Source organism: Folsomia candida, unplaced genomic scaffold, assembly GCF_002217175.1.
Source record: "Folsomia candida strain VU population unplaced genomic scaffold, ASM221717v1 Fcan01_Sc009, whole genome shotgun sequence".
NCBI lineage: Eukaryota > Metazoa > Arthropoda > Collembola > Entomobryomorpha > Isotomidae > Folsomia > Folsomia candida.
The window spans coordinates 3,580,579-3,603,005 of record NW_019091201.1 but is presented as its reverse complement, the minus strand read 5'-3'; the positions used below and the strand labels follow the sequence as shown (position 1 = coordinate 3,603,005).

At 38.4% G+C, this 22,427-nt stretch overlaps 1 protein-coding gene across 2 annotated transcripts; it reads right to left on the bottom strand.

Annotated features, from left to right (window-relative positions):
* Positions 1-1,583: 1,583 nt before the first annotated feature.
* On the bottom strand, positions 1,584-21,230 carry LOC110854177 (protein vestigial). Of its 2 annotated transcripts, XM_035855027.1 has the most exons (7): positions 20,039-21,230; positions 19,630-19,841; positions 19,377-19,532; positions 17,530-18,235; positions 14,792-15,071; positions 14,153-14,376; positions 1,584-2,935 (listed from the first exon to the last, which is right to left on the bottom strand). In XM_035855027.1, the coding sequence occupies exons 3-7, from the start codon at positions 19,485-19,487 to the stop codon at positions 2,874-2,876; spliced, it is 1,383 nt and encodes a 460-aa protein (XP_035710920.1). In that variant the 5' UTR covers positions 19,488-19,532; positions 19,630-19,841; positions 20,039-21,230; the 3' UTR covers positions 1,584-2,873. The 2 variants fall into 2 exon arrangements, with proteins under 2 accessions (XP_035710920.1, XP_021958268.2); XM_022102576.2 differs by having other exon boundaries at positions 19,377-19,841.
* Between the last annotated feature and the right edge of the window lie 1,197 nt (positions 21,231-22,427).

The following is a 22,427-nucleotide window of genomic DNA, read 5'->3' as shown; positions in this document are numbered from 1 at the left end:
CTACGTATTTATTTATTATTTCGTCTAATGAATAAATGGAGGGGAGCAGTTACAATGCAAACAGATCCAGTTTATAATTCTATCTGGGTGGCCCATGTCCCATTAAATTGTGGTCATTATTACATTACAATTGAACAGAGAGACAGACATCCGGTTAAATATTTAGTACTTACGAGTCGGCTTTTCCTTCCTCTAAGAAAAAACTGATACATCAATAACCTAAGTAATTCTTTCCTTCTTCTGAGCCGTGGGTCAGTCAGTAAATTAATTAATTAATTAATTAAACGATACGATTGAAATGAAGGAGCAAATTCAATGAGTTATTGTGTAAAATGCCGACAATTGAATGTTTTTCAAGTCCATTGTAAATGAATAAATACGCGTAAAAGATGTATCGATACAGAAAAGAAGGGTTTACATTTCATTGTTTAAAGGGAGAATAATCCGTCTTTGTTTAATTAATTGGAATGAAGTGAAACAATTAGAAATCTCAGGTTGCCCCCAAAGTTCTACTAGATTTTCTAGAGTAGTCGGGCTGAATTAAATGGGAAGATAATAATATATGGTTGGAGGAGAGGGAAGTGTTATGAAATTTGGAAGATGAGAAGTCTGAGGAAAAGCACAACTTTCTTAATAAGTAATTTATGACCCTGTTAAGCCCCGACATTTATGAGCTTCCTTTCCCTTCCCATATTATTCCCACTTTTACAACATTAACTGCTCGCTTCTGAAACACATACGCCCATTAACTTCGCCTCGGAGCGGATGGTTGTCTACGAATTTCCAACTCGTTCACTTCACGTCCACATTATTACGAGATGTTGTATAACAACTTGGAAATTTCGAAACAATGAGAAGAAAATCAGTCCAAAATTTTGTGCAAGTCGAAATCTTCTGGTGATTCCTGCGTGTCACTGTAAACCGTGGCCGCAGAAGCTGTGGGGACATTAACATTGTAGGATAGGGGGAGGGAGGGGTTTATATAACATGGGCAGATGATGGGGACGTCGAACAACCGTGGGGACATTGTCCCTCTGTCCCCCAACACGCTTCCGCGGCCTCTGACTGTAAACCGTGGGAATGCGATGATCATCAATCTGAACTTACTTGAAACTTGTTGAAGTCCGGTAGCCAAATTAACATTTTGTTGAACAATACGAAAAATGTTTGGAAATTAAATTAGATGATGAAAAAAAGGAACGTCGGTCCAAGTTTTTTTGTATCATTCTCTGATTTTCACTTGTATTTATTTATGTGCTGGGTTAAGAAGATTTTGAAGATCTAGGCACAAAAGCGACATTTGACACTGACAAGTGAAGGAGGAGAGGAAGAAGGGTCACCAAGCATAATATGGACTGCTTTGTAAGTATGACGAGGATTTCTTCTGACTTGTGAGATGAAGATATGATTCAAAATGACAAATATGGCCCTTCCTGGTAGCAAATTATTCAACTTTGTTCCTGGATATAATTTTGTCTCACTTTTTTTGTTTAAACGAGTCGACATCCTTGTTTTTTACGTCATGATTAATTGATTACTGAAATTACGGCGAATTAATTAATTTGAGTATTTGATGCAGTTAATTGTGTGTGGAACACTACATTTAATAATTTATTGTTCAAAATGACTTTGTCCGGTAGGGTTGTGTATGTATTAATTAACCACGTTTATTATTGGCATTTGGTTGACTAGCTCTAGTTAACAGCGGTAAATTCAGTAAATCAGCTGAATGATTTGATTAGCGAGTACTCTGTGGCGAAATTGTTAGTTAGTGCCAGCCAAGACTAAATATATGTATGCATTATATTTAGTGTTACATATTTAATTTATGGTACTTAAAGACTGCTACTCAGAACCTACCTAAGTACTGATTTTAGTATATGGAAATACATCAAAAATGAAACACTCGACTGACTTTCATAAAAATAAAAAAAGACTGCGATATTGAAAATTGTGACTATTTTTTTTACCAAGAACACAATAATTACTTAAATACGTTATTATATCCGACAATTATATATTTACATTGTAATCTTGCTATTGTGTATGTTGTATGTACGTTAAATTCATTGTGTAGGAACCTTTCTCATTAAGTTGTCTATTTACATACATAATTTTCTTAAAGAAGAAAGTGACAAGATGCATAATAACTTAAATATTTTTATTAAGAGAAAATATAAGCAGATTTTGATCATTTAATTTCAAAAGTCTTAAAATAACGTTATTCATCTAATACGTATTTTTTTAACGGAATCCTAATCACCCAAAATTTAAATTACTTAAGTAAATAGCTCTTGATGTTTCACTCACTTTTGCTATTTTCTCAAGAACTCAAACTTTCCAAGCTTTGGATGATGATGATGATTGATTTTCTACAGAAATTGAGCTGCCCCCAGAAAAAGAGAGACTAAAATAAAGACAGAAATTGAGTCCCCTAAAATGAGGATGGTCTCATCTCGTCTTCTTTTCTCATTTTAAGAGAAAGAAAGGTTTTCTTCTTTTGTTGACATGTTGACTTCACTCTCGTCGTCTTGGTCTCTTCTCTGAGGGAGTAATGGATGTGAATTTACGTGACATTCTTCCTCATCGGGTGACATTCATCATCCTGACATGCTGGCTGATGCGACTCCTCAACAAATCTCATCATGACGAAACGACGACGACGAAGACGACCTCACTGTTCTAAATTATTCCACTTTTTACATAACTCACACATTTATTATGATACAGATACGATACAAAAACTAGCCGACGGTTTTTTTACTTAGAAGATATTTTAAAATATAATATAACTAACTACAAATTATGTAATGTAACTGCAGTGGGAATATATGTATGTATTTAACTAATTATGTAATGTAAATTGCCCCTTTTTAGAACCAGTAAGGATCCTTATTACCAGACGCCTCTTGACCCACGGCAGTTGTCTCCAAACCTGGAATAAAGTTGAGAAAATGAGGAAATTATTACTACTACCCGAGTAGAAATTAGTGTGTCGAATTATGCAATAAATCGACAAAAGCTTGATGCATAATATTGTATATATTCTGCATGATTTTTTATACATAATCCTGCATACAATTTGTGTGGATTTTATTCTGCAGAACTATATGTGCATAATTTTGCCGAACTGTATTTGCATAATTCAGCATAAGTTTCTCCAAAGTTTGCTCTGCATAAAGATTTTATGCAGAAAATTAGACAAAATTTCTGCAGGAAACCCGTCCAAATTTTTACTCTGGTATTTATTGTCCACCTTATTTACGTAAAGGTCTCCTCATTCCAATAAATTCGAGCTTGACACAATTGGACTTTTTCAACTAGGGTTGGATGAAATTTATTAAAGATTTATTATTCAAGAAAAGACAAAGAGCATCAGAGCTTATATCGAGTGTACGTAATTTCCAAATATATCGCCGATCCTTGCTTCTGACGCTGCGAAATTGAATTGAAACTCGGAAGGAAAATAAAAATAATGGCTTCGTGGAAATCTCCAAACCAGAAACCAAAGGAGCGAAAGGGGAGAAATTAGATTCAATTTGTCACTCCTAAAAAAGAAAGAAAGGGAAAAAAGAAAGCACATGAAAAACAATAAAATAAAACACCCACCATCACAAAAACTTGTTTCAACAAAGTAAACAACACAGGAAAGAAAACGAGCAAAGAAAATGGGCAATTCTGATAAAATGTTGGTGTAATTTACTGCACAATTTATCCCGAAATACGGCCCAAGATTTCAAGAATTTCTATTTTATTTTCCGCAAAAAAAACAAGGTTTTGTTCTTACTATTTGTTCTTTTGTAAGTGAGTATAAACTTGTTACTACAGTGGAAAACAAACAAACCAATAATTTCTTGGTGCGGGGGTTCCTACTGCAGATATTCCGTCAGTGGCCGCGGAAGCGTGGGTGGGGACAATGTCCCCACGGTTATTCGATCTCCCCATCTTATATAAACCCCTCCCTCCCCCCATCCTACAATGTTACCGTCCCCCGATGCCCCCACGGCTTCCGCGGCCACTGTATTCCACCCACCAATCTATGGCTGGCTGATCGACTCTCGACTTATTCCTTTATTGCCCAACTCTTTCACTTTGAAGGTTTTCCAGCTCAAAGTGCCAAAGACAATCCAATTTAGTATTTATTGGACTGTTTTCCACAAAATGTGCTCCTCCTCTTTGATAATATGAAGTTAGTAGAAATAGTAAGTCGGGTGGTCTGGTCTGGTCGGCCAAACTACACGACTTCTAGTAGTAGAACAGCCATTAGATTAACACTTGGAGAAGTCATCAACGAACCACGAAACGAACCATCACCATTATCATTACGTAAACTGCCAAACTTCCAACTTAACCAAAACCTCAAGAAGAAGAAGAAAATTTCTTAACTTATTTCTAGACCAACAAACGACCCGAGGTAAATGAGTCGAAGTTAGTTGACATTACGAGGACAAGAAGAAGAAGAAAATCGAGAAAAATAGGGAATGTATTGTACTTTTCTTGACTTGAGAAAAAAATGTCATCGCTTTTTTTTCTTCCCTTCTTTTCTTGACAATTTGGCCCAAAATGACTCGATTTTCCGGCCCGATCATCATTACGGGAACAGAAGCAGCAAAAGTCAAGTCTGACGTAAGAAAATAACTGATAATCTGACGACAATGCGATCTTTCTTAATTTAAAGTACAGTGTAGCTAAGCTAAATAAATACAGAAAATTTCCGAGCCTTTTGTCATCACGAATGAACCAGTCACGAGAAGAGAATACAAAAAAGGATTCCGTTTTCTGAGAGAAAATGGTCTCTCTCTCGACGAGTTTGAGTTTGATATTGAGTTGAGCGTGACGACTTGATGGGCGACAGTTTTTAGTGGAGGATGGAAGGAGGAGGAAGAATCGAAGTGGATTTATTTTCGGAGAAAGACAAGACATGTTTGGTGGTTGGATGGAAGGAGAGGAAGTTGGTTGACAGGAAGGAAAGTAAGGGATCGAAGAGGGACGAGATTCGCGAGAGAGGAAAAGAAGACGAAGGAGAACAAATGGTTATTGCTTTTTATATTGCTTTCTCCTTTTTACGGCACAATCTCGTCTTTCTCCTTCCTACGTCCACTAGTCCCTCTGCCTGCCTGGCTGACTTTTTCGGAAAAAAACATGTCCTTCTTCTTCCAGGCCATGTCTTTCTTCGGTAGGATTACTTAGGATTCATGTGTGCAAGGGGATTTTTAGGGTTCAGGTTATAAGCACAGAATATGTAGCAGTGTTCAAGTCAACTGTTGAGTATAAAAATTTTGAAAAATTTCGAAATTTCGAGAAAAATTGACACGGACATCGACCCTTGAATACCGGCTTAATGTCATGCTCAAATTTAAAAATTCAGTAATTATGCATATGCTTTCTCTGATACATTTTTGGAATTGTGAGATTTTGTTTAAATCCCCATTTGTTAAAAAAATAAATTTTGAACAATTTTGAAATAAAAAAATAACAAGGACATGCATCGACCCTTAAATATTGTAGTAATGTCAGGTTTAAATTTAAAAATTACGGACTGAAATGCTTTCTCCGATACAACTTAAAAATATGTTTTGGAAATTTTGAGATTTTGTTAAAAAGTTTTATCAAAAATATTATTAAAAATTTATTAAAAATAATTATATTTCTAATGACTAGTTTACTAAATTATGCAATATGCAATACTTCGAAAATTACTTGAACCCTTGAACTCTTATCAACTCATAAATTAAAAAAGTTGTCCAATTACGCAAAAAATGGTATCATTTTTACAATGATAAATATCCCAGTCTCCATTTTACCCTTCTAAAATAATACTTTACTTGGTTTCTTTCCTCCTCTGCTCGTACCGCCATGAATTTCATACGGTTGACAACGTCATAAAACACATAATTAAAATTGCTCCCTACACACATATTCCTTCCTTTTCAAGTTGCGTCGTAGGTACATACGTATGCGTTGCCTGGCTTTGACTTTTTAGCTGTGTGTCATGTCATTCATCCCGCTAGGTAATTTAATCTTTAATCACTCTCACTCTCAGGCTAAATGGGCACAGCCAGTGGCCGCGGACAGAGGGGCAATGTCCCCACGGTTGTTCGACGTCCGCATCATCTGCCCATGTTATATAAACCCCTGCCTCCCCTATCCTACAATGTTAATGTCCCCATATGTCCCCAGACCACAGCTTCCGCGGCCACTGGGCGCAGCCATGTCATTCCGGGTGTGGAGAAAGGGACCATTTATTTATACGATAAGATATTACGTTTTAAGCCACGGAAAACAGCAGCCCCACGACCAACCGGACTCCAGTCCGGACTCGTATTCACTACTACTTTTGAAATGAACAGAGTTTAATCAAAATTTTTAATCAAATCACCCCCGTCCGCGAGAGAGAGAGAGAGAGAGAAGGTAGACAAGAGACCTTATATTATAGGCGAGTAAACACAGTAAGTGCGTTTTTTTATGCCCTTGTCTCCGCTTTTATGTATGTGCTTATGTGCCTCCCTTTTCTGGCATGACATTCGTCGTCGTCGTCGTCCTGCCTGCCACGACTACTTCCTTCCTTCCTACTTTCTCGGCATGCAAAACTTGAACGATACGTGAAAACCAAATTATTCTTGGAAGGCTTTCTCCTCTGGTCATGTGAAGAAAGTAGAATGAAAGAAATGGAAGAAATGGAAATGTAATAACTTTCATAATTTCGGAGAAGTTGAAATTTTGTAGAGAAAGTCGAAATGAAGATGAAATTAGTAATTAATTTTAGTGAGGAAATGCACAAGTCCACAAATTCGAAAAACAACGAATATTCTCCTTAGGTCGTGAAGGAAGTAGAGTTGTGCATAATGCAAAATTCAAGAAATAGGAAACAAGCTGCAATAAATTTTCTAAGAAGTTACAATTTTATAAAGTTGAAATGAGGAAGAAATTAGTTATTAATTTTATTGGAGAAAAACAACGAATACCCGAAAACTTTCTCTTTTCTCTCTACTTTTCTATCCAATCAGCTCGGGAAAGATCAAATAAAATGAGTTGAAAACAAAAGGACGGACGAAATGTTGGTTCGAATTAGAGGATGAGGAAGGAAGCGGAAAAACACATGGATGGAAATGGTGAATCCATTATTTCCTATCTAGCAGTGGGCGAAGATATGATGCACATGGTCTGGCCACCCCAGCCAAATCCAGCCAGAAGTACGGAAGATGAGCAAGTAATGAAAAATGATCTGGGAAATTACGTGACCTCATAACACAACTAATGAATTGTGTTGTACACCCATCCGTATGAATGAATGAATCAATGGTCATTTACAGAATCTAATATTGCTCACTAATATTATTTATTGCTTTTCTTTCCAACAGCGAGTGACATATTGCTCTGATGATGATGATGCCCTATCTGATCTGATCTGCTAGCTCGACTCCCCAAATTACAAAATGAGTGGGAGAAAGTGGAGTGGAAAATTGGTTTCGTGTGACGGTAGCGTGAATTCCTTCTGATATTTTATCTTTTTTTTACGGGGAGATGGAAGGAAGATGAACAAATAATAATAATATGTATTGTGTTTAGTTGGTTAGTAGCAGATGGCAGTTTGCTTTATGTAAAAAAAAGTGCAAAATCACGCGGATAATTGTTTTCTGAAAAGTTTTCATTTTTAAGTTTCCGCCAGGCTTTACTTGTTACCAGTTTGCGCCAATGTTGTGTAGTTTGACTATGTCGCTAGTTATTTAAGAGTGAAATTTAAATGCAGCTTTGTGCATAATTAAACCCTTTCGTTTTATACTGGTTTCAGAGTTTCTGAAGTTAATATTTTGTCCACTGTTTTTTTCAAAACTTTTAATTTTTTAAGGCTCGTTTATACTTACAACTTGCACCAATTTCGTAGTTTAGCTGTGTCGCAAGTTAGTTAAAAGTGAAATGCAAATCCAGATGCAATTAAACCCTTTCGTTTCATATCAGTGCTTCCGAAGTAAATATTTTCTCCGTATTAAATAAATGATTTAATTTAAAGTCTCAATATTGTCCGACTCAGTGCCAGCCATCATCAGTCATTAGTTCCGGTTGCGTTGTCTTTATTGAAAATTCAAACAGAGCAATAAGTAAGAGAGGAGGTCGGAGGGACAATCGAATAAAATCCAATATTTGTCACCCGTGTCATCCATCCGGCTCTAATTACTCTTCAACAACACCCTCCGCACGTACAGCCGACAGTACAGTCGATACTCCCCCTTTTCCGACATACGTACAAATACATCCAATGACGTCGGCTAGTCTCTCAAAGTTTAAATCTACTGGAAATTTCGAAAAAGCAAGATGACAAATAAATCCGAGTAGAAAAATGATATCAAGCTAAAAAAAATTGATACCGACCATGTAAAAACAAAAGGATTGACAAATTCAATACCGAAATAAGTGATACCATGAAAAAATCTACAGGGCAGACTTGATATAGCCCGAGTCAAGTGGGTCTAATATATACGACAATTACAACTTTTCTGTGTCGACAAATTTTGCTAATCTTCGAATTTAATTCCTGATTTTGCATATTCTACAAGTGTGCAAAATCTAAAGTCGATTGGATAAGTTTTAAGAGCGTAATCGATAGAAAGACCGACATACAAACAGGTACATAAGCTCCGACTCGGGCTAAATCTTGGCGAAAATTCTCAGTTTACCTCAAAAAACTTATATACATTAAAAAAAACTTAAAATACAACCCGAGTCAGGTTGTAATTCATAATTAAGGTGGGTATAATCGATAGACAAACAGACAGACACCCATGACGCGTACATAAGCCCTGACTCGTACATAAAAATGATGCCCCACCGTAAAATGAAACCTAATAAGAGCAACACTTGACTTTTGCCACCCGATCTGATCCTTTCCTCCGATCCGATCCATCCATAGGCAGCTGCAGCTTAGTTTCGCCATTGTGTTTCGTAATGTGTGCATGTGTTCCCCCTTTTAGTCGGGATTATCCCTTTTTAATTTAAATCCCCTCTTTGTGTGTGTGTGTCCTTGTGATGTAAATAACGCGTGCTCATATTTGTCGGCCTGTTCATTCAGGGAGAGTTTTATTGACATTTTTATTGTCTCATTTTACCACACCAGTTGCATAAACCTTCCAATAAAGCTTGCTCTCTGGCTCGCTGCATGTGGCCGGAACTAATGCCCAGCTTTGGAATATTCATGAGAATATCATCATTTGTTCGTATATATGGGTTTGGTAGTGTCGTCGTAACGTTAATGAGAGTGGGTGACATATCAACTGTTTTATTTGAGCAGTTAAATTATTATGGGTGTAAAGTGACATGGAAAGTTTTTTAGTGTTGTGTATGTATTTAGATATCATTAGAGTTGTACTTATGTGTTCATGTCCGGTACTGGGCATTTAGCCATTTATGACGTGCGTAATTTGTCCAAAATTTAAAATGTTTATACGGGAAATGTTATAAACGCCAAAATAATTACCGCATATTTACAAAAAAATAAGAATTTTCGAAAAATTTGTATTTTTGAATATAATACTCTGGATTTTTTGTGTTCAACTTTGTTTGAGCTTAAAAAAATTTCTTCTCGCATCGTTCAAATATTTTTTTTAAAAATGTGTACCTATTTTTGGAAAATATCTAAAAGATTTACGTGCTTTTCAAACAATAACGGAAATATTTACAAATATTTGTGTCCGAAAATCTAGTAATACGTAACAATATGGAAAAATATTTTGAAATTATTGTAATCCAAAGGAGTTACACACCCGCAAGGTTTGACCGTCGGTCGTCAGCAAATAAAAAAGTTGGAATAAATACATAGCCGTCCTCTTAAATAAGCAAAATGAAGGATCATGCCCTGAACATTTAACATTTAACATTGTACAACTAACTATAAATATTTTTGTAATGCTGTTGTTCTTAAAATCGAATTTCTAAGTTTTCCCCAAAAAAATTGTGATTTTTTTTCAGAAAAACCTTTCAACGCCAATTACTCCTTGACAAGGGGGCATTTATCTCGATCAAGTCTTTACCCCAAAAAAACGAATGAGCTTCTTCTTGGTCTTGACTTGTGTAAGAAAGTGAATAAAAGGATGAAATTCCTTCTCCTCTCTCTCTCGCTCTCAATTTGGTTTCAATTTCCAACTTTCCGACGCAAACCAACTTCACTTCATTTCATCGTCGGATTAAACCCCGACGTGGACGCCATGTCACGAAGGAATAAGGAGTATGTGTAACTACCAGAGGTGGGCAAAATACTGCGTCAAAATAAATACCGTATTTTGAGCTCCGTTCTTCCCAAGGTTTGGATTTCCGGGGGTGTTATACCCACAAAAAGACGAAAATCTGCGTGGAGAAGACAACAGTCGAATGAAAGTACAGGTTTTCTGAAGAAATTAACTTTTTATCGCGGTTAAAATACTAAAATTTTATAAAATGAGGAAAACGATTTCTCCTTATCTTATAAAAATTTCACAAAATCTTGTGAAGAACTAAACTTGTTATCGCTGTCGAGATAACTCATTTCTTTAAATCGTAAAAACAATGTATTTTGACGCCGATTAAATGTTAATTTCTTCATAAAACCCGTATTTTCGTACGACTGTTGTCTTCTCCACGTAGATTTTCGTGGGTGTGACACTCCTCTGGAAATCCACTCCCTGGGAAGAACCGAGCTCAAAATCTTGTACATTTTGACCCAATATTTTGCCCACCCCTGATAACAACGAGCATGTTATCATCCCGGCTGCCTCTTGGTTTTCCTTCTTTACCAGTTTTAGGATTTTAGCTTCGCCAAGAAGTGATGATGATGATGATGATGACAGGAAGGAAGGAACTGCATGCAGCAGCAAGGCCGATGATATAACAAAGGAAGAAAGGAATGGAAAACCCACCACAGTCGACTCCAACCACACTCTCGACTCGACAAGTAAAAAAGAGCAGGAAAACAAGTGAGGAAGACGGAACAATAAAGTAAGAAAAGAGGTGACTATGGGACGACGAGTGATGTCATCAACCTAAAATAATTCGTTTTGTATAACACAGGATACCACTTGCTTTTTTTTTTATAAATATTTAAGATTTAGTAAAACTGCATCGTTAATGAACATTAGGCTGGACCGGTCCAGAGAAAAAGCAATGAAAACAAAGTGTTAATTTTTGTACAAAAATGCGAGCTTCTGGCAAAACAAAATTCACCAACTCCGTCCTCAATTCATAAATCGATGAGGTATAGGCATAAGAAAAATGCGACAAACCTGGGTTCAACGAAATGTAAGCGTCCAGCAAACAAGTTGAAACTTGATACGAATCTTGATCGTCCAGAATCGGCAAACGAAAAGTTTCTGCTCATTTCGACTACGACATTCAGAGATTGAAGACCACACGTGGAATATTTGACAAAAATATAAAATATACTTGTAATTTCGGAAACAATTATTGTGAGTGAATACAAGTAAGACAAGAGTCAGCCCATCAGCAGCCATCAATATGTAAGTCAATCCCTCCCCCCCGTCTTACCTCTTGAATTATTATAAATATACGATCTTGGCAGAGGTCAAGTTGATTTATAAACGGACATATTTTGATTATTTAAATATATTTCTGATAATAGGGACTCGGACAATGAAGATGTGACGGAAAGAAGACGGACGAAGGTACGACGAATCGTTTATTATGATTCCGAAGATTCACATGAAGAGGAAGAATCTGCTGACGACAATCTGGACCGGTCCAGCCCTGATCCTATTGATCTCGATATTCGTGAGAATTTCCACTTACGCAGATATGGAAAGGTTTGTTTATTACTTTATTATATATTTCTTAGGTTATGAATCATTTTATTTAATTCGTATAATAATCGTTTGAACCGGTTCAATTCTTGTTTACATTTTAGTTGTCTAACGAGCTCCTGGAGCTGCAACGTCGAGAGGAATTGATCGATTGGTTGAAGGAGGTAGAGAACGACCCATCACCAGGCCGAGATATTTTGGACCTACGACGAGCGGAGCTTGAACTTGCAGCGAACTGGGCACAACAGAATCGTAATCATCTGGATATTCAGTTTGACATTCGTATTGCAGGTAAGCTTAGACAATGTTATTCTTAATTTGTGATTATGTAAGATCTCCAAATTGAACCGGTTCAATATATTTGATTATTTAATAAGGGTCCTCCATCAAAGGCTACTATGTCTTTCGGACCGATGGGAAACGGAACAGACTATCTTCCTATTACCCCAAAGCCATGAGAACAGGTGTATCACAAACTATGACGGACCGGAATGCCACCTACAGAGATGAAGATCATCCTCTTCACGATGTGGTAAAGAAAAGTATGCGAGAATCTAATCAAGCTAGACCTCCTATGGATATCATATACGTCGCCTCGCTAATCCCAAAAGATAAGATGGATGAAACATTGCTACGTACTATGAAGAGGATTGAACCGGTTCAAGATGGGGATGGAGTCGAAGATTATATTGGAATTTATTGCGGGAAAGGTGGAAGGTTTTCGATGAGAACATCGAATTTTGTTAGAGAAACTGGCATGTCGAGAATTTATCAGAGAACTGTTGGTGCTGAAGATCCTGATTTCTGTGCCCAAAAGAAGGTCATTCTATGCAACTCAACCTATACAAAAGAAATTGGTGAAGGTTTTTTGATGGTACTAAAGCCTCATTTTATATCTGACTGTTTCTTATATTAGACCGGTCTAATTTTTATTATTTTTTAATTTTAGTCACACGCACGGATGTATAATAAGATTCACGGAGTTGCTCGCTATACCATCACAGAAACTGCAACACCATCAGCTAACCTGATCAAAAAAGCACAACAATATGCCATCGATAGGGTTCCGATGTTCAAATTCGTTGAGGATGGGGAGCAGTCTCACCCCCCTTATTGGGCCAATATTGACCAAGTTGCCACCCTCCCATACACGTTATCTGCAAAAGATATTATTCTGCGTTTCGACCCCGACTTCCCGGATGAAAACAGACACTACAAGAACTTCAAAAATTTTGCAGAATTAGTTGCTGAGTTAGGGAACCCACCTCCAGAATACTTTGTGACAATGGATGATTCAAGAGATGAACTCCTTCTTGAGTTCCAGGAAATCCAACAAGCCCGCAACGACGAGTAGGTTTTAAAATTCCAACTTAATTCGTTTTAGACCGGTCTAAAGTTGTTTAGTTTTAGTTTTTTTTTAAAATCACGCAAATATAATTATTATCAACTGTAATGAATAACTAAATATATGACTTATGGATTCTTGAATTTTATTTACTATCTAGAATATTTTTATATATTAGCTTTATATTTATAATTATATTTTTTATAGTTATATTATAGTTTTATACGGTTGCGACAAATGGAATGTTTCGAAATAAAATTTTCATTTTTGTAAATTTGAGTTCTCTCTCAATGGACTCGAGAACTCAAACCTGCTGTCGTCCTATTTGTGTAATGAGCTGCTGCCGCATAATCTGCAAGATTGAGTTCAGAAATCGCTTCATGGGATGATAAAGTCCTGACGACCAAGTAAACCACAAACTGCCACTAATAAAGTGTGACGTGGCCTTATTGAATTTCCGTCGGGAACATTCATTTCAGGCAAGGTTTACTTTCTCCTCTTTTCTCTGCTGCTGCTGCTGCATCCAATCGGCGTTCAATTCCTTGCCATAAATTCAAAATCAAATAATGCTGATGGGGACAAACTACCGACCGACCGAGCTAAATAAATCGATGCGTTGTCTGCAGTGGCCGCGGAAGCTGGGGCGACATCGGGGGACGTTAACATTGTAGGATGGGGGGAGGGAGGGGTTTATATAAGATGGGGAGATGATGGGGACATCAAATAACTGTGGGGACAGAGGGATAATGTCCCCTCAAGCTTCCGCGGCCACTGGTTGTCTGCTGATTTCTAGAGGAGATGAGACTAAAGGACTGCATAATAATGTGTGATACGGAAATAAACCTCAATCTCAAGATGCCGAAGGTTCATTTGCATTTGGAAAGAAAGTGACGACATGGAAAGCGGTTAGAAATGCAATAATGCTAAATTAGATGAGAGAAATGGAACAAAATTGTATTTTTGCAGCTCAAAATCGACTTAACTATGGGGAGAAAGTATGAAAATTTCACAAAAAATTACTAACCTGCCGCAGTCCTATTCGTGTAATGTGCTGCTGCCGCATAATCTGCCAGGTTGAGTTCAGAAATGGCTTCGTGGGGATGATGATACAGCCCGGACGACCAAGAGGTGCTGTCCCCCTTCAAATTAGCCCCACACTGTCCGGCCCCAGTGGCAAATCGGCTCGCTGCTGAACTCGTAGCGGCAGCCCCGGCGAGAAAAAAGCTCCCGTATTGAGCTGCATTAAATCTGAAAAAATAAAGTAAAAATCAGTAACAAAATTTATATTTTGTTAACATAGGTCTCGACTACTCATCACAAAAATTGTCAAAATCATCACATTTTTAATGATTTCACGCCTTTGGGAATTTATTTTAACAATTCTAGACGACAAATTTGTAGTGGGTGAGTTGATTAATGGAATTGCGGAGAGTTTTTTAAGCCAGTTTCGACGAGTTCCAATTTTTCTGAAGGTTTCTTAAACTTGAGATGTCCTCCTTCAAAAAGTGTCAAAATCTGGAGTGTATATTTTTAAAAAAATTAGCAACTTCTTTCTCTACGAATTTGTCGTCCAGAATTTTAAAATAAATTCTCAGAGGCGAGAAATCATTTAAAATGTGCTGATTTTGACGATCGGTCATATTTTTCAAATTTTTTCAGCCACCTGGAAGTGGAAGGCATGGGAGGGTACGGAGACAAGTCCGTGGCGCGATGATACCCTTGATGATGCGAGGTCAAAGGGTAGTGCCAGGGGTCGGCTTGGTGATGGTGATGATGCCCCAGACCAGAAAGGGTGGATCCAGCATAGTCAACGGCAGCCCCGTAAAAGTCGCTTGCGCTGTAACCACCCATATTTACGAAAGGCTGCTTCGAACTCGACGGTTGTGGTTGGTAGTTCGAGTTCCAAAATGAAGGAGGAAAGTTCCGCGTGGACATTGGCGAGCCTACAAAAAAATTCGACATAAATTCAAATTCTCATACATATTTTTTACCCAGCTGAATACATTGGCCGCGGAAGCGGTGGGGACATCGGGGGACATTAACATTGTAGGATGGGGGGAGGGAAGGGTTTATATAACATGGGCAGATGATGAGAACATCAAATAACCGTGTGGACATTGTCCCTCTGTCCACACCCTTCCGCGGCAACTGCGTCACATACATACATTTGAGTAGCCCGAAGTCTTCCAGTGGCCACAGAAGCTTTGGGGACATTAACATTGTAGAATAGGGGAGGCAGGGGTTTATATAAGATGGGGAAATGATACGGACATAGAATAACCGTGGGGACATTTTAAATTCGCCCCCACCCTTCCGCGGCCCCTGTACGACTTCCGGTCTAACTTTCGTTCCCAACATAACTAATCACTGGATTCGTATAGCACTTGTCCTGTCATGTACATACATACAGAGCCATTTAATGAGCGGGTATCCTCTGCACCCTGTCGGCTTGCCTTGTTTTTTGCCCCTTAAAAACAAACCTCCTAGTCTTTTTACATACATGTTTCTCCTTTGCATGTCTAATAATACTATGAGAAAGGTTAACTAACGAAGTGTGGGAGAAACGAGTCCCTCTCTCTGATAAGTCGTAATTATTCCTTTACAGATAAAGAAACTGAGTCGTTGTAAATAGGATGGAACGAGTGAAATAATTAGTCATCACAAACACCATCAGCGCATTCATTACACTTTTGTCACACACTTACAACTTCAACGGGCACATAGCATTTTCTCGGCTAAAAAGTATCTCACAGACCGGATTATGGGCTATCCCACAACATAACCAAAGAAGGGACCAACTTCCTCTCTGTTAAGGGCTCCTTGTCTCATTTTACGAAGAACTGCGAAATACATGTGCTTAAAAACGTGCAGATGCTGTACAAATGTGCGTATAATGTGTGAGTCATGCTAATTCGCGTAATCTTCCCGTAATTTCATATTCTCCGAATTCCCGTAATTTCATATTTTCCGGACTCAATTTCTCCAAAGTTTTGTACACCATACATTTCAATTTATGAACATGCGAGTCATACTAATTCGCGTAAATTTCCCAAAATTTCATGTACTCCGGATTCAATTGTCTCACCAGTTTCACAAAGTTTTCTACTTACGCACACCATACATTTTAATTTGTGAATGAATTTCCCCTAAAATTATTTCCGTATAAAGGACGACCCTTTACTTTCGAATGGTTTAACAGGATTCAGTACATGCACATTTATAATTTGTGAATCAACATCTGTAAGCCAGAAACTATGCTTGAGCACCTCTCAGTTTCATTCCCAGTGGCAGTTTCCCATACCATAAAGTGAGTGAAACCAAGTCTCAAACACCAGGTTCAAGACCACAACTCTCGACTTGAGATTGAATGAAATGGACCGATTTCGACTTTCGAGCCGGCTTCTTGTGTTTTGTTGTTAGTAAAATGACACTTGGACAAGCAGACTGTCAACCTTTCCGGGAACATATAAGTATAGAACCGGTTCAGGGTGACGTATGTGTGTATTCTTGTATTTATTAGAGGCTGAGTGGAGTTCACTTTACAAGAGGACAGTCTTGGTCTTGGTCTCAAAATATAGAATCTCATCTCACCAGCAGCAAGTATTACTTTACGAAGTCGCAGTGGCCGCGGAAGCGTGCGGACAATGTCCCCACGGTTGTTCGATGTCCACATCATCTCCCCATCTTATATAAACCCGGCCCTCCCCTATCCTACAATGTTAATGTCCCCCGATGTCCCCACAGCTTCCGCGGCCACGTCGTGTTGAACTTGACTCTCACAAAGGACAAGGAAGGTGATTAGTTGTAAAGTTCTAAGTTCTAAATTTGACGATTTCTTCTTCTATTTCTGGACATTACTTTGTGAAACTCTTTGAAAAAAGATATTTCTGCTCTGTTCACTCACGATGTTTGGACATTTCAGTCTTTTCAGCCGACACACTTTTCAACCTACTAAAGACAATACTTCTGGTCACGTTCGTTTTCTGGACTGGTTGGTCTCGGAATGCCGCAAAAGATAAGTTTGGATGACATATGGCATGAAGTAATTAGTGGGCCACAACTGCGCTCCTTCGTTTAAATATGTATGAAATACTAGCAAAGCAACTGCCCAGCAGGCATTGTTTGTCTTTGGTAAGTAAAGAGCATACTTTTCGTGCATCTAATGTTTTGGACTTATCGCTCAAAATTCCGATACAAATAATTTGTATCGCTCAAAAGTGGCCTCGGAAGCCGTGGGGACATTAAAATTGTAGGATGAGGGGAGGGACGGGTTTATATAAGATGGGGAGATGATGCGGACATCGAACAACCGTGGGGACATTGTCCCTCTGTCCTCATCCTTCCGCGGCCACTGTGATTCTCAATTTCATCTCGAACTACTTAAATTTTTAATTTTCTTACATTTCGTCGACGTGGCTGCACTCAAGGCTCGGTTGAAGTGATCCTCCACCACGCGTGCCGTCTCTTCTCGGTAGTTTTCATACACGATGCAATTCGCAGATAAGTACTGTACCCGGTTCCCCCCACCACCCCCACCGTTCCCAACTTGCTGTTGCTGGTCATTGTTATCATTGTTGCTTTGCTGCTGCTGCTGCTGAGACGGTTCGCCCCCGTCCGTGTTGGGATGATCCAGCAGGTGTGCGGGGTGGGGGTGGGTGTGACTAGTGATCGTGGCCGAGGCGGAGGAGGAGGACGAGTTGGACGTCGCAGTGGACGAGGAACTGTGGGAGTGGGAGTGGTGCTGACGGTGCATGGAATTATGTGGGGACCTTCCCCCAAGAGAATGGTGTTGCTGTTGCTGCTGCTGTTGGATTTGCAGTAATTGTGTCGCCGACGTGATCGTGGCCGGGGCGGAGGACGACGGGGAGGAGAATGTTGGTCCAACCAGGCCCAGGAGCGGGGTCAAAGGTCGTCTCCCATTTCCGGTTGTGGAAGAAGACGAAGAGTTGTTCAGGCTGAGGCTGAGGCTTAGCTGGGGACTGTGGGTAGGATTTGGTGGTGGTCCAGCAGCAGCAGCAGTGGACGATGAAGGTCCAGGGCTGTAGGAGGACGTGTCCGAATGCAAAGAGTCAGGTGGGGATGGGACGTAGGGAAATCGGAAAGGTTTCTGGAACATGAAATTAATTGGTTCATTAACTCGAAATAAATGCGAATTGGTCATATTTTTTGTGTTCCCACGATAAGAAGAAATGCAATTAAGCACGTTTCTCCGTATTATGGATTTTGAGGGTGGGCAGGGCACATACATTCTCATATTTCAGCCATCTTAGGATTTAGGTACAGACTTTAATATGATTAATAATAAGCTAATTACTAATTTCTTATGTATGATATGCCCCTAATTAATTGCATGGTTAAAATCTGTGTCATCATAAAATACGAAATTACATGTGGAAAAATGTGTAATTTTTTAACGTCGTCATTTACAAGGCACTGACATGAAACCCATCACACCATGAAAACAAACATTGAGCGAGCATTAATCCCAACAATTATAATTTACTGGCGTTTTTTAGTGGCAATAAACTTTTATTGTTTACATTTAATGCTTTATGGCTTTAACGATATGATGAATGAGATCGAATAGGGTGTACTTTTCTGCATACGGATTTTCCATGCATAATCTTGGCTTGCATCGCATTTCCCTGCATCTGCTGTCCTGAGATCAAATTACTTAAAGTTAAGTACTTATCCTTAGTTAGTTACTGGTCAAGTACGGAGGGCAGCTTTTTTTGCAGAGGTGTCAAATTAACGAGTCTCAATTTGTTGAGGTCTAAATTGCAAGGTAAGTAGTTTATAATGTAAATAAGACAGTGTCACTCACTCACTCACTGCGGTTGGTAGGTGGATAAGCAATGTATGCATTTGTACAGAAGAAACTATTTCATGGTGCGTTGTAGTGGAACAATTAATGATAATGGTAACGACTTTGGAGGAATGTGAGTTGTCTCAAGTTTTTCAGAAGAGATTTTGTCCTCTCGGATCAGATTTTTGAGTACGTATTTTAATAATATTATTATTGTCGTGACTCGTGAGAGACTTTTTTAACGTACTTATTTCAAAAACTTGGGTTTATGAAATTTTGTTTATGAATTTTATCCATGAAATAATAGGTTTCTCGATTTTGTACCCTCACACAGATTTTTTAGCCCGTATTTCAGTATTATTATCATTATTATTGCCGTTCGAGATTTCAAAAATTTGTTTTTTTTTGTGTTTTAGAAATTTTTTTGAAAATAAAAAACTACCTTTTCTGCCGGTGGTCGATCACAAACCCCATAGTTCGAGGAGGACATTGCATACGGCTGATACATCACTGTGCAGCTCATCTTATCACTTTCCAAACCTCTTTTTGACATCAACTTGATTTTTTCAGGGGAAAATCCGTCCTCACATCTTTTTTACTGAGATTGATACCATTCCATAATTTATGTATTAAAAAAAATTATGATAATTCGTCTTAAATAGATAATTAATTATTTATTTACTAGCGTCACTCACTTTCACTTTTAATCTATATTTTTTTCCTACTGCACATTTACTTTATATCATCATCACATCATCAAGCCTGGAATTTTCCTCCTGGAACTTCAAAATTATTACTGTATTATCTCCTCTCCACTCTTCACTTTGTACTTCAGCTATTCCAAATATTTCAGAAAGTTGATCCTCCTCCTCCTACTGCACAAACGGACGCGTTGTCCAACTTTTTCCTGCAACATAAAACAAGCCAGAAAAGGATTAATAACATAAATTCCTTTCCTCTACGTCACGACTGAACTGAACTTTTTAGTTAAGAAAGGTAAGTATAACGATGTGAATGAAAGGTATTTAGCAGCAGCGGCATTGTTGTCTCGTTTTTTGTAACTTATTTTAGTTTTAGTTTTAGTAAAGTTGTGTCCGCACTTACGGTGGAGAGATGAAACAAATGAAAGAAAATCCAACAACCAGAGTGGATTCCAAATTTCTGACTTGTTCTTTCTGTTCTGAGGTAAATCCAACAACTCGACCGACCAACTACTACTTTGTTACATTACTTTACAGAGTAGTGAAAGTGGTGGAGGTGGAAAGAGTCTGGAAATCTGAGAGCTGCTGCTTTGCATTCCAACCGAGTCGAAATTCCACTCAGGTCTAATTATCTCACTCACTTTCCCTCTCAACCTGAAACCAACCAACCTTTCCCGTGTCTTTATTATACAGATTTAGATTTCTTCCAAACCATCCACGCGGCGTATATTTTTACCCAAAAACCTACAAGAAAATGTTCAACAAGTTTTTCGCCTACTTTTTCCTCTTACTAATAATAATGCGGTCTGAATTCTAATTAGGACAAGTACACCGACTTGATCTAGTTGGTAACAGGAGGATAATTGTTATTCTTTTTCTCTTCTTTTATTAATGACAAATGCCGCACACAGCGATCAATTCAAGTTCTACTGCTTGGCACCTGGCTGTCAATTAGGCGAGGCGGCGGCCTTCTTGACGAATAATCGTCCACTTGTCAACTGTCACTTATCTTTTTTGGAGAGAGGATATCACCTTGTTCACCAATTGCAGTACTTAATTCGTTGTATGAACGTATGGATAAAGTTTTTTTGTTATTTTCAATGACTTTTCCTCCTTAATCTGGATTGGATTGGAGGATGATTAATTAAGAATTGACTGAGTTAAAGGTCACTAAAAAGATTGGCAGTATTTTACTGTAATATTATGCGCACCCTAACTTTACTGAAGAGCTGACAGAACTAAAAACTTGCAGTTGAGACTAGAGATCTTATTGCCCAGGAATTTGTGTATGTAAGTTTGAGACTCCTCTGGAAATAAAGTGTTGTATTCGCTGTGTTATTATGTATTAAGCAATATATTCGTGTGTCTTAACTGTATCTTCAACGGAATAATGCGTACTTGTAAGAAGAACAGAAGTCGGAGAGAGAGAGAAGATCTCGTATTTCTTTTGGTCAGGATTTGGAGACTTGAAGTGCAAGTAAAGAGTAAAGTAAAGTAAGCGATGAAAGCTTTTAGAGCCAAGTATGACCAAGTTCTCTCTTTTCTGCTTGCCTTATCCGTTTCCATTGGCTTTGGTTGGGTTGTGTGTGTCCCGTATTCTGCATTATCCGCGAGTGGTCGTATTGTAATAAGAACAGGAAGCAGGGAGGAAGCAGGGGAGGCGGAGTCTCATCTCGTCTGTGGGCAGCCGCTCCACTTCATCTCGAAACGAAAAACGGTACACGTAACAGAGAGGCGAACTTATGCAATGGACTGAAAATTTTGGAAATTTCAGGTTTGGAAATGTGAAAAGTATTGAAGTTTTGTTTGGGGGTAAAATTAGTAAATGAAGTCATAATTCGTGACTCATGAGAGAATGAAATTTTGGAAAGGGCAGGAATTTCATGATGTGTTTCGTAATATATTGTAACTGAAGGTTCGATTGAGACGAAAGTGAGAAGTGAGAATTTTATAGATTAGATGATTTGATGGACTACAGGGATCGGATGATGTGAAAGTGTCATAAGGAATGTGCAGAGTCATTATAATATTTATTTAGAGAGAGACATTACATACACTGCTTGTTCATGTTTTTACAGTGGCCGCGGAAGTGTGGGGGGGACAGAGGGACAATGCCCCCACGGTTGTTCGATGTCCACATCATCTCTCCATCTTATATAAACCCCTCCCTCCCCCCATCCTACAATGTTAATGTCCCCCGATGTCCCCACGGCTTCCGTGGCCACTGCAAATATGAATGATTTTTTTGGCCATGTTAAATAATCTGGACTTATTAATCTTTGTGTTACATAATTTGTCGCATTTAAGGAAATTTCCTGCCACAATTGGCCTACAAAATTGATAACTTACTTACCTACATAACTTATCTAATTATGTATGTAGTAATTGATGTGATTGCTCAATTTCGCCTCATCATACCCCCGATCAGAAATACGTAGATGTGAGGTGTGATTGATGAATTACACAAGAATGAGGAACAATGAAGAAATCAGCATAAAAATGACAAGAATGGGCATCCCACCGAGACCCCCAAAGCGATGAATGGGATGACATTTCATTTTTATAATTTGAGTGGGGCTGCGCAGGTAATAACCATTCTGTGGATGTGAATGAATCGAATCTGTCCCACCTGTAAAGTCAGACTTGTAGTAAAAATGGAAATGGAATAAAAATCATGTTGAGCTGGAGGAGGTGTCTGACTGAAAGGTATTTTTAAATTCGTGCCAGGAAACACCAACGCATTCCAAGAAAGCATTTCATATTTACATTACTTAAAAGTTTTAAGTGTTTTA

Excerpts from the sequence above, each read along its gene's own strand:
- LOC110854177 (XM_022102576.2), bottom strand. The coding sequence starts at position 19,487 with ATGTCAAAAAGAGGTTTGGAAAGTGATAAGATGAGCTGCACAGTGATG. Across the intron at positions 14,377-14,791 it reads CCCATGCCTTCCACTTCCAG|ATTTAATGCAGCTCAATACG; the intron begins GTGGCTGAAAAA and ends TTATTTTTTCAG. Across the intron at positions 2,936-14,152 it reads CACGAATAGGACTGCGGCAG|GTTTGGAGACAACTGCCGTG; the intron begins GTTAGTAATTTT and ends ACTTTATTCCAG.